Source organism: Leopardus geoffroyi, chromosome D3 (genome assembly GCF_018350155.1).
Source record: "Leopardus geoffroyi isolate Oge1 chromosome D3, O.geoffroyi_Oge1_pat1.0, whole genome shotgun sequence".
Lineage (NCBI taxonomy): Eukaryota > Metazoa > Chordata > Mammalia > Carnivora > Felidae > Leopardus > Leopardus geoffroyi.
The window spans coordinates 9,824,897-9,837,339 of record NC_059339.1 but is presented as its reverse complement, the minus strand read 5'-3'; the positions used below and the strand labels follow the sequence as shown (position 1 = coordinate 9,837,339).

Genomic DNA, 12,443 nt, shown 5'->3' with positions numbered 1-12,443 from the left:
TGAATCATGAGTAGAGCCCTCTGACCCGACTGATGAAGAGTCAGCCACCAAAAAGGGAACCCAAGTGGAGAGGCCCCATGGCAGGAACTACTGACCATGTTTCAATGACTGGGGGGAAAAAATGGGCTCAAGTGCTGGGTTTAAAGGAATGGAAAGGGGGAAGGAACTGAGGTAGAAAATACAGTTGGGGGCAGGGGGATCCAGAGCAATCAGAACTTTTTAGTCAGGGGAAGGAATGAGATTTCTAAAGTTAGCGGGAAGTTACTACAAGATTTCAGGCAAACTGATGACATGATTTATCCAAGCACTTGGGCCCACAGGCTGGGATCCAAAGTTGACACACACTGACAATACAGTGGAAAGAGGAGCTCCTAGTTTCCTTTGTGTCCAGTAATATTAAATGCCCTTGTCTGGGCCCTGAGAAAAATGTTTTCGCCTGCTACTCCATCCCGATGCTGTTTCCCTTTTAACAAAAGGTGTGTAATTGGATATACCTCACTGCCACTTTCAACCTTACCTAAAAGGTGGGCTCAGGTTTATACTTTTTTCTTGTTCTTTTTTTTTTTAGATGCTGTCACTGCCTCGATGCAGAGATGTATTTCATAGTAATAACTGGAAGGTAAACAACCATGAGCCAAATATTTATAAAAATTATTCGTGGTGGGAATGTAAGCTGGTGCAGCCACTCTGGAAAACAGTATGGAGGTTCCTCAAAAAACTAAAAATAGAACTACCCTACCACCCAGCAATTGCACTACTAGGTATTTATCCAAGGGATACAGGTATGCTGTTTCAGAGGGACATATGCACCCCCATGTTTATAGCAGCACTACCAACAATAGCCAAGTATGGAAAGAGCCCAAATGTCCGTCAATGGATGAATGGATAAAGAAGATGTGGTATACATATGTACCATGGAGTATTACTCGGCAATCAAAAAGAATGCGATCTTGCCATTTGCAACTATGGGGATGGAACTAGAGGGTGTTATGCTAAGTGAAATTAGAGAAAGACAAATATCATATGACTTCATTCATATGAGGACTTTAAGAGACATAATGTGAACATAAGGGAAGGGAAACAAAAATGTAAAAACAGGGAGGGGGACAAAACAGAAGAGACTCATAAATATGGAGAACAAACAGGGTTACTGGAGTGGTTGTGGGAGGGGGATGGACTAAATGGGTAAGGGGCACTAAGGAATCTACTGAAATAATTGTACTCTATGCTAACTGATTTGGCTGTAAATTAAAAAATAAATTGAAAAAAATTATTTGTGGGATACTTATAGCAGTTTATGCTGTTGGAGCACAGAGCTTTCCTGCAACTTCCAGCTTCCATATATCCCACTAAAAGTGGATTTCACCACAATGTACTATTTCACATATGAGAAAAAAAGTTACCACAGAGAAGGCTACTACCTAAGACTACCTAGCAGGTTAGGGGGTGGGTAAAATTCAAACCCTTTCGTATGTGTGCTGAAGTGAGCACAAGATTCAAATTCTTAAGCATTGATGAAATGAGGTGAAATGTAGACCACCCCCATCCCCAAGTCTTCTCTTCTTAGTCTTGATGGCTAGGTTCAAATTCTCAGATTCTATTTTGGAACAATCAATCTTTCCAGATGCAAGTCTGATGCCAAGTTTTTTGGTGGCACAAATTACCAAGGACTATATGAGATAACTTACAAGTTCCTCGGAACCAGGTTCTTATGTTGGATTCAAGGTCTCATTTGCTTAACCAACTTACCTGCAAATTCCCTTGATACTGTTATTTGTTTGATTCTGGGAAGCCAGTCCATAGCCTCCATTACAACCTGATTAGCAGCATTTGAGCCACAATATTATTGAATTAGAGGAAGAAAAGAGAAGGAATCCATTTGACCCAAGTGTCAGGGAAAATTTAACTTATGTGGCATATGCAAGTCACTTCAGACTCAAAACTAGAAAAGGGCCCATCTTTATGTTTTAAAGTTTATTTTGAGAGAGAGCGCAAAAGAGGGAGGGTCAGAGAGAATCCCAAGCAGCTGACAGCATGGAGCCCGATATGGGGCATGAACCCACAACTGCAAGATAATGACCCAAGCCAAAATCAAGAGTTGGGACACTCAACCCGAGCCACCCATCTTTAATGAAAAATGTTCGATACAGGCGCCTGGGTGGCTCATTCAGTTGAGTATCTGACTCTTGATTTCGGCTCAGGTCATGATCTCAGGGTTTGTGGGATTGAGCCCTGCATCGGGCTCTGTGCTGACAGTGTGGAGTCTGCTTGGGATTCTTTCTCCCTCTCTCTCAAATAAAAAACATTAAAAAAAATATTTGATACAAAAAACCTCTGATAGGAGTATCTAGCCCTGCCCAATAGCTCATGTTTCTTTAACTCGAGACCCTAAGCTTAGAACACTCAGTCTGGACCCATCCAATGAAGTACCCATTGATGTGCTGCCACCTTTCCTTTCACAACTGACAAGATGAGATCATATTCAGGGACCGTGGATGCATTTAGTTTTAGAGTTCTCTCTCTACCTGCCATTTGTTTTACTGTATTTCCCATAAGACCGTGAATACTTACTTAGTTCTTTGGAAGTGAACCTGTTTCAGATGAGAAACAACTATAACAGCTAAAGCAAGTTTATCAGTGAGAAGCATCCAAAAAGATCTTCCGAAATTTTCAAGTAGAATGAAATAAGCAGGGGAAATATTGAAATTGTTGGGCCAAATATATACAGTTACATTCTTTTGTTGAATGTTGAGAGCACCTGTGCTATAGGCAGGAGTTTAGGTCTGAACATCTTTTCCTTAGTTGGTTTTAGTTGTGAGCATAAGCTACCACAATTGTTTTTGTTAATCTGATTCAACACATGGATTTTCCTGTATTCTTTGTTTCTGATGACTTTCAATACCAACCTGGCTAAAAGGGAAGAACACAAGTTAAGGTTTTATTTGCTAACTCTGTTCAACTTAAATTTCTTTGTGTGGCTTCAATAATATTTTAGGAGCTACACTTTAACATTTACAAATAGTTAAATATGAAAGTGGGGATGTTATCATGAAGCTTACCATTGCAGATAATTGCTCATCACTCCTGAGAACAGATCTGAGTCAGTTCCATGTGCTCCCACTCTGCTTTTTTAAAGCTGGTACTTACCAAGTAACTGACAGTGACAAAGTAGTTTAGATGGAAAACTGGAAAACACTCCCTTTTTTTAAAAAAAAAAAAAAAAGGGGGCACCTGGGTGGCTCAGTTGGTTAAGCGTCCGACATCGGCTCAGGTCATGATCTCGCGTTTTGTGAGTTCGAGCTCCCATCGGGCTCTGTGCTGACAGCTTGAAGCCTGGAGCCTGCTTCAGATTCTATGTCTCCCTCTCTCTCTGCCCCTCCCCTGCTCACGCTCTGTCTCTCAAAAATAAATAAATGTAAAAAAAAAAAAAATTAAAAAACTTTCAAATTAGAAATTATATCATTTAGCTATCTAAACCAATTCTTAAAAAACCCATACTGGGGTGCCTGGGTGGCTCAGCTGGTTATGTGTCCAATTCTTTTTTTAATGTTTATCATTTTGAGAGCAAGAAAGAGGGAGAATCCCAAGCAGGCTCCACACTGTCAGTGCAGAGCCCAACATGGGGCTTAATCTCACGAACCTTGAGATTGCGACCTGAGCCAAAATCAAGAGTTGAACACTTAACCAGCTGAGGCCTCCAGGTACCCCAAGTGTACCACTCTTGATTCCAGCTCAAGTCATCTCATGGTGCAGATTGAGCCCCGAATCAGAGTTGGCACTGAGTGTGGGGCCTACTTAAGATTCTCTCTCTCCCTCTGTCTCTCCCCTGCTTACACGTGTTCTCTTGCTCTCGCTCTCCCCCAAAAAACACACACACACAAAAAAAAAAAAAAAAACCTACAACATCCAATTATATCAGTAAACCTAAGAATTTACTCTATGTTTTTCATGGAGTATAGAAAATTACTACACTGAACTTCATTAATGTTGCTATTTCCACTTTAAGGACCAGAAAAAGGACAACGCATTTTGCCACCCACAATTGGTGCACCTGAGTTTGAACGCCAGTGGAAAGTAATAAAGGTAGGCCTTGAGCCAGTTTCCACCGGTTTCCAGTGTTACCAGGATAGTCTGTTATCCTGGAAGAGTGGAGTCCATACCAGCTTAAATTAAAAAATAAATTCAAAGGAGAAAGCAGGTCACAGGCCAAAGTATAATTTGTGAAAGAAAACTGAATGGCTTTAGGTCCACTTAACCAAAACACAGAAACTTTAATTGGGTCAGAATTACACCTGTCAAGGACCTGGACCATACACTCTTCTTTACAGCACCCATTCCTTCTGAGGGGTAATTTAATAAGCCTATCTGCTAAGTGTTCCAGGTGTACACAGACTGGCTGCAGGGATATCCCAAGCATGGTCACATCAGCATCAATGTCCGAGTATGCTCAGATTTCTGGCTTGGTGCCACTTTCCCCACCACTCTCTTATATCCCAGGACAGTCTCATGGCCAGCAAATAACTCCCCTCCCCACCCCCACCAAACCCTGGAAAACCTGGAGTGCCTTTTTACAGCTCCTCCTTTTCAGCCCCCTTCTTCTGGAAAGCAGTCAAGATGTTTAAGCTCTTCTGGAGCTCTTCCTTCTTCCCATCACTCATCTTGTTCTTCTCAATCAGCTTGGTGATCCGGCTCATTTCTGACACTGGAAAGTCCTCACCTTGGTCTAAGACTTTCCCCATGATCTTCAGATACTGCTCGGCCCACTTCTTCTCAGTCTCTTTCACATTTGCGAGATTGTCCTGTCCCTGCTTCAAGAGGGCCTGGCGGGCCTCCACACCTGAGGCCCTGATGAACTCCCCGGCAAGGGCATCATATACAGGCAGGCAACCAGGCATACCTAGGTAGACTCCTTGACCCTTTAGCCAGCGCTGGATAGCTCCAACCTTAACCGCCCCACTATACAGGACTGGGTTCTCAAAGTCCCCATCACGGAAGAGGTAGAAGACTGGGTAGTTCTCTTTGTCCAGCTTGTATGTCTCACTCAGCTCCATATTTAGCTTATCACCATAATCTGTGAACAGAAACCAGATATGAGGAGCAAGACCATGAGGAATACAGGGCAGGAAACTGCTATGAGGCCCATCTGAGTTGACAGCAAGAAGGATCCTGGTTGTGTTTAAATTCCTCCTTGGCTACTTCTAGCCATATGGCATTAATCAAGTCATTTAGCCTCTCTGAATTTCACTTTCCTCACCTGAAATATGGGAATCCTTCTGAATACTTATTCTACGCCCACTACGTGCCATGTCCTGTTCTAAGTGCTACAGATCTGGTTGTGGCTAAGAGTAACAAGCTCTGTGATCGCAAAGAGCTTATGTTCTCTTAAGAGTGAGAAGAGAGATGATAAACGTGATCAGGGCCATGATGAAATGGGATGATGTGAAAGTAGGTAAGAAGACCTACTTTGGGTGGTCTTGGAAGGCCTTTCTGTGGACATGATATGAGCTGAAGGACCAAAGTTTCAAGGAGGCAGACACATGATGATCCAGGAAAAACGTCTCAGGTACGAAGTGCTGCAGCTGCAAAGCTCTGAGGCAGGAATGAGCTGGGTATACTGAAGGATTGCAAAGGCCATTCTGGCTGGAGCTTAGTCCAAAAGGGGAACGTGTAGTAGATAACAGACAGAGTCCCCAACACATGAGAGGTTCTGGGAAGACCCAACGAAGGGAAACGTGCACTTAACCTGACAGAGTGTGCAATACGTGGTAGCTGTTAGTATTTGCTATGTCCTTCCTAACAGGCAGTGGCAGTCCCAAAGGCTGATGCCAAAAAGAAATGGTCAAGGCTGCTTATTACTGGGCAGTAGTATAGGAAGTGTAGGGTTCCAGTCCTTGTTCTATCACTTCAAACTCTACAGTCTTGAGCAAGGTACTCAAAGCATGAAGAATAGGAGTCACGGTACTTTTGTCATAGAGTTGTCACAAGGATAAGATACACATAAAACACTTAGTGGCCTGGCACACAGTAAATGTTTGATAAGTGTCAGCTGCTATTCTTCTCTTGGTAAAAGCCCCAAAGGAGCGGAATTGCAGCTGAGTCAGAATTGACACTTGTTGGGATGAGCACTGGGTGTTGTATGGAAACCAATCTGACAGAAAAAAAAAGAAAAAAAAGAATTGACTGACTGCCCTGGAAAAGTGTGCTAACAATCTCTACCTAGGGCCAGACTCTCAAGCTTATTAGGGAACAGAGGCATCCCACCTGGAAGGAAGTGGAGAGAGGGAAGAACCCTCCGCACTTGGGAATAGATACTTAGGTGGAGTTCCTTGAGCTTCAGTTTTCCTCAAGTATAAAAACAGGAAATGGGTCTCATTTTTTAGGCAGGGTTCAAGTGAAGATTAAAAATGCACTGTCTGGGGGCGCTTGGGTGGCTTAGTCGGTTGGGCATCCGACTTCAGCTCAGGTCATGATCTCAAGGTTTGTGGGTTCAAGCCCCGTGTCAGCCTCTGTGCCGGCAGCTTAGAGCCTGGAGCCCGCTTCGGATTCTGTGTCTCCTTCTCTTTCTGCCTCTACCCCACTTGCACGCGCTCACTCTCTCAAAAATAAACATTAAAAAAATATATTTTTTAATGCATTGTCTGTGCACACCTTTACAAACTGTAAACCACTACATGCTGGCAACTATTAGTCACTGTGGTTGGGAGCTGTCCTTGATCTAGCGGTAGCTCTGATGGATTTCAGCTAAGGCCAAAACTCAATAGTTCCGGTAAAAAAAGAACTGAAAAGAAGATGGAAGAAGTTACTATGCAGACCCTAGGAAGACTGGCGCCCCCCTGACCACAGTCCCCTGCAAGAACTCCAAGTTCTCAGATGCAATTTAATGTCAGTGTGGGGTGGAGGGTGAAGGATGAGGGATTCTCTAACCTTGGGCACCTGCAAGGATGAACTGAGGTTCTGTGGTATCAGAATCCGTTCAAGCTAAGCCTGCCATGGGTACCAGATTCTTGAGGGCCATGGCCCCACTTACACTCATGTGTGGCTCAGACAGGAAAGTGTTAGATATTCCACCTACGTGGAGGGAAGTAATTCCCAGCTTCCTCCCCTTCTGCCCTCCACAGTCATGCTGAACTTGTGCATACCTGAGATCCCCACTTCCGCCACCAAGAGATCATCGCTGGAGGCCGAGTTTTCAGCCAGACGCTTGAACTCATCCTGCTTCTCACCATAGGGGTACTGGGTGTCGAACTTCACCAAGACGAACTTGCTTTTGGGAATGACCTGAGGGCATAGAGAGCTGAGCAAGTTCGGGATTCCAGGGACCTTTGGGGCTAATACCCTTTCTCAAGGGACCTCTGTTTAAGGAACAAAGTGGAAACCAAGCCTGCAAGGGAGACCAGGACTTGCACACTTATATTCATTCATTCATTCACCCACCCAATTGATTGATTTATTCACCCACCCATTGATTCATTTAACAATTTACTGGTTTTGGGTACCCCACTAGGTACTGGTTCACAGTAATCAAAGACATATACAACCCAGCTTAGAATAAACAAAGCTGTACAGGTGCCTGGGTGGCTCAGTCGGTTAAGTGTCTGACTCTTGATTTCCGTTCAGGTCATGATCTCACAGTCTGTGAGACTGAGCCCCACTTTGGGCTCTGCACTGTGGGATTCTCTCCCTTCCACGCTCTCTGCCCCTCCCCCCTCAAAATAAATAAACATTTAAAAAAAGGAATAAACAAAGCTGTAGATGTATTAAGGCCTTCTCTTCCAGTGGCCTTTTTGGTAAGGTTAAGGAAACCCTTAGAAAACACTATGTGGTTCCCTGTCATGCCCATCATCCCAAACAGCCTTTTTCAGTAAACAATGAACCAGAAATCTGATAAAAACCAATAACCATCTGTAAAGGGCTTGGCACCACAGAGGTGCTTCAGCTAGGGAGCTCTGATTCTGAACTCTGCAATGTCAGGGCTCACAGGAAGTTGCTGAGAGGCCAGGCTTAGGACAATGTCCCCTCCATAGATCACAGTTCCCTTTGGCTAGATCACCAGGTCCTAAACTGTCAGGGTCAAGATCTTTAATTGTGGTAAAATTCCCATCACACAAAACTCATCATTTTAAAGTGTACAATTTAGTGGGATTCAGTCCACTAACAACAGCGTGCTAGTATCTATTCCAGAACATTTTCATCACCTGAAAAGAATCACATACCCACACATTTGAAGCAGTCATTTTCCATCCCTCCTTCCCTCTAAGACACAGCAACCACTTATCTGCCTTTTTTCCTCTATGATGTCTACTCTGATGGAATCATACAACATGTAGCCTTGTGTGCCTGGCTTCTTTCACTCAGCATAATGTTTTCAAGGTTCATCCATGTTGTAGCATCGATTGGTATTTCATTCCTTTTTGTGGGCAAATAATATTCCATTGTATGGATGTGCCACATTTTATTTATTCATCAGGTGATGGACATTGGGTTGTTTCTACCTTTTGGCTATTTGTGAATAGTGGTGTTATAAACATTCATGTAGAAATGTGTATTGAATGCCTGTTTTCATTTCTTTTGGGTATATACCTAGGAGTGGAAATGATGGTCATATATAGTAATTCTACATTTAAGTTTTAGAGGACTCCTCAAAATCTTTCTTTTGATGGTTTCTCCCAATGCACAGATTTTATCTAACAAACTGCCTTCTCCAACTTTTTTCTAATCAAAGTGATCACTTCAGGTCTTTTTCATCACAGGCTATTGCTGTCATAATTAAGTCAAGCTGGCATCATTCCAAATTTTATTAGTCCTTATTCCTCTTTGTGTGTTGATATCCATTTGGTTTTAGCTTTTGAAAAATATTTAACACTGCCCAGGGACCCAAGGAAAGGAGGGAGAAGCTATTAGAACAGCTCATCTCTTAAGTGGTCACTGACCCCCAAAATGTGAGCTCTGAGGGCCTAAAAGCAGCGAAGCCTTAAAATATAAATCAGATCACATCCCTCTGGCCCAACTGGCCTTATTTCAGTTCAACACAACAAACTAATTCCCACTTAGGGCCTTTTTAGGTGCTGTCTCCGCTAGCTGGAATACTCTTTCCCCAATTCCTTCCAGGATGTCTATCATTCAAAGCTCAGTTCAGACGTCCCCCCTAATGGAGGGGCCTCCTCTGCTCATACCATCTAGCACTGCTTCATTTTCCCCATACTATCATGTTACCCTGCTCTTTCTTCACTGCATTAATCACCCTCTAAAATTCTTACCTGCATGTTTGTTGTCTGTTCTCTCCACTAGAATGTACATTTACGAGAATAAGGACCTTATCTGACTTGTTCTCTGTTATATCCCTAGTGCCCAAGAGTGCCTGGACTGTGGCAGATGCTCTGAAAATATCTGATAAATGAACACAACTAGAGAAGGCTATGGTAGCAGATGCTACATATGTCCGGGGGAAAAATATTTAAAAAGCATGGCACAGGATCCCTACCTTCAAGGGGCCTACATTTGTATTATGGAATAATATTAATAAGTGTACAGTGGTCTAACACTGAAACATAATTGAAAGGTCTCCATCTTTTACCATTTTTAGCCATAGGCACAATGGTTTTGAATGGCATACATTTGCACAGTGTATTTTTTTCCTTTTCATTAGTCATGCTGTATCTCTTAATTGCTTTAGAAATCTCTGTCCTTTCTTCATCCTTGAAGAACTGACTCCACCATACCCTATATTTAGGCAACTTGGTTCTTTAAGGTACAGAAGAATTCATCATTCATTCATTCATTGAATAAAAAGGTACCAAGGGCCTATCATGTGATAGTGAACACAGCAGTAAAAAAAGCATGGAGGGTTTCTTATCTCTAATGATGGTGAAGGGCAAGAAACAAAAGAAGACATTGGAAACTGCTGAAAGACAAAGCACAGAACAAGGCCCTTGGATGTATTACCAGTAAGCGCCTCTTCTGTTCAGTGATGGAAGAGAGATCTAAAAAGGGACTGGAGAACACATTTGTTCATTCATTCAACAATTATCTTCCATGTGACAGGTAACCTGCTAGGTTGTACAGATGATCCGTGAAAAAACAGACAATGCAGTTCTTCATAAACATATAACATTCTGGTGCAGGAGATGACAAAATAGCCGGGGGGTGGGGGGTGGGGTGGGGGGGTGGGCGGGAAATCAATGATGAGAGCTCTACAGAGAAATCAAACTAACGTGACTGGCACTTTGGATGGGGAGAGGGGAACTCAAGGCAGGACTCTGAGAAGGTAATATTTAACCTAAGCCTGAATGATGAGAAGCAACCAACCTTTCAAAGATTGGGCAAAGAATGTTCTAGTCAGAAGAAACTGCCAGGGCAAAGGGCCTACATCAGTAATGGGCTAGGAATATTCAAAGGACAGAAGGCATGTATGGCTGGAAGCAGAGGGGACAAAAAGGAGAATGGTTAGGAGATGAGAGTAGAGGCTAAAGACGGAGACCAGCCAGAAGACTTCTGTAATGACAGCTGAGACTAGGGTGGTAGCAATAAAGACAGAGAGGCACCGACTGATTAGGAAATACTGTTAACTTCACAGCGCAAAATTTCCCTCCGAGTCACACTTGGTCTGTGATATTATCCCATTCCCACATTTGGGGAGTGGGGTATAACTTTGCCAATAAAGAACCCCAAAAGCATGAGGTGCTGTGGGGTGTGCCTTACAATCAACCAGCCATACCTACACTTTTAAGTTCTTGAATAAGCCACAGGTGCCAAATCCAGGACAAGGAACTCTTTTGAGAATAGAAAGAGTTCAACCACTTGCGACAGATTTAGAACTCTACAAAAGTAGAAACCAAAAATGGTTTCCCTTCCCAGCAACGGGTACAAATTAAGAAAATAAAATGAATGGCTTCTCTCTCAATGCTTACTATACCCACCTCGTAGGTGAAGTTGAAAGGTGCCAGTGTGTGAAGATGGGTGCAAGAGGGAGTTGGGAATACATTCAGCCTCCAACATCCATTTACCCAGGCTAATCCTTCCACATCTTGACCCTATTTTACTCACTATGTCCCCAGGCCCAAGATATTCCCTAGAGTTCCCTTATTCTTCTTTTTTAATTTTTTTTTTTTAATTTTTTTTTTTCAACGTTTATTTATTTTTGGGACAGAGAGAGACAGAGCATGAACGGGGGAGGGGCAGAGAGAGAGGGAGACACAGAATCGGAAACAGGCTCCAGGCTCTGAGCCATCAGCCCAGAGCCCGACGCGGGGCCCGAACTCACGGACCGCGAGATCGTGACCTGGCTGAAGTCGGACGCTTAACCGACTGCGCCACCCAGGCGCCCCCTCTTCTTTTTTAATTTTTAAAAATGTTTTATTTATCTTTGAGAGAGAGATAGAGTACGGGTGGGGAGGGGCAGAGAGGGAGAGAGGGAGACACAGACCCTGAGGCAGGCTCCAGGCTCTGAGCTGGAAGCACGAGTGGGGCTGGAACTTGTGAACCATGGGATCATGACCTGAGCTTAACTGACTGAGCCACCCAGGCGGCCCCAGAGTTCCCTTATTCTTAACGCTTGCGCTCTTCAAGACACAGGACATCCGGACACTGTTTGCATACTGCAAAACAGGCTGCACGCCACACCAAGAGAGGAGGGGCACAGAAATGCCAGGTAACACGCGGAGTTTTCAACCACCGCCCCCCCCCCCCCCCCCCGACAGCCCAGAGCCGGGTGGCGTCCGCCTCGCACCGCCCTCCCGGCCTCCCACTTGGGTCTCGAGGATTGGATCTCGCCCGGCACCGCCCTCTCCCCCTAGGTGAGGGGAAGGGGCAGCTTGTTCCCGTGACTACATCTCCTTAGCTCTTTTGCAAAAGAGGAAGTACAAACACTGCAAAGGCAAGGGTGTGCGGGGACCCTGGACTCCATGGTCGTGATACGGCCCCGGCCCAAAGTCCACCATCCCTTTACGTTGGTGGATCGTCCCTACAGACCACCCTCCGCCAGCCCTGTCTCCTTCCCCACGGAGGTGCGCTCCATTACTAGCTGAGGCTGCACCTGCGCGCGATTCCTCCGCCCCCGTTACCTTGTAGAAAGTGATTGTATCCAGGGGAAGGGCGCCCTTGGTGTGCAGGCCGCTACCGCCATGCGGGGCGGAGAGGAGCAGGAGGAACAGGAGAAGAGGAAACAGTGGGGAGAGAGAAGCGGCGCGGGGCAGGCCTGCAGCCATAACGCCGAATTCTGGCAGTAGGAGCTAGGAAGGCTGTAGTGGAGAAAACGCGGAGTCGGGAGTCACGTGACTTGCAGGGCCGGCTGGGAAGCGCGCACGTGGACAACCCGAGAGGCTCCAGCCGGCCTAGGGTGAGAGGGAGGGGCCACGTGAGGGGCGGGGAGATGGGGCAGCCGCGCGCGCGCGCGCGCGCACTCGGCGAAGCTCGAGCAGGCCGAGGGCGAGGGGGCGGGGCCGCGT

General features: G+C 45.0%; 2 protein-coding genes across 3 annotated transcripts in view; one reads left to right on the top strand and one right to left on the bottom strand.

Moving 5' to 3' along the window:
• Positions 1–4,246: 4,246 nt before the first annotated feature.
• ERP29 (endoplasmic reticulum protein 29) lies at positions 4,247–12,345 on the bottom strand. The gene is made up of 3 exons (XM_045457009.1): positions 12,060–12,345; positions 7,140–7,278; positions 4,247–5,071 (listed from the first exon to the last, which is right to left on the bottom strand). Exons 1-3 carry the CDS (start codon positions 12,201–12,203, stop codon positions 4,569–4,571), a joined length of 786 nt encoding a protein of 261 aa, XP_045312965.1. The 5' UTR covers positions 12,204–12,345; the 3' UTR covers positions 4,247–4,568.
• Positions 11,428–12,443, top strand: part of TMEM116 (transmembrane protein 116) — a 166,131-nt gene continuing 165,115 nt past the window's right edge. For both annotated transcript variants that reach the window (XM_045457002.1, XM_045457001.1), the window contains exon 1: positions 11,428–11,647. In XM_045457002.1, coding sequence (XP_045312958.1) covers positions 11,641–11,647 — 7 coding nt within the window. In that variant the 5' untranslated portion in view covers positions 11,428–11,640. The remainder of the gene's footprint in view (positions 11,648–12,443) is intronic.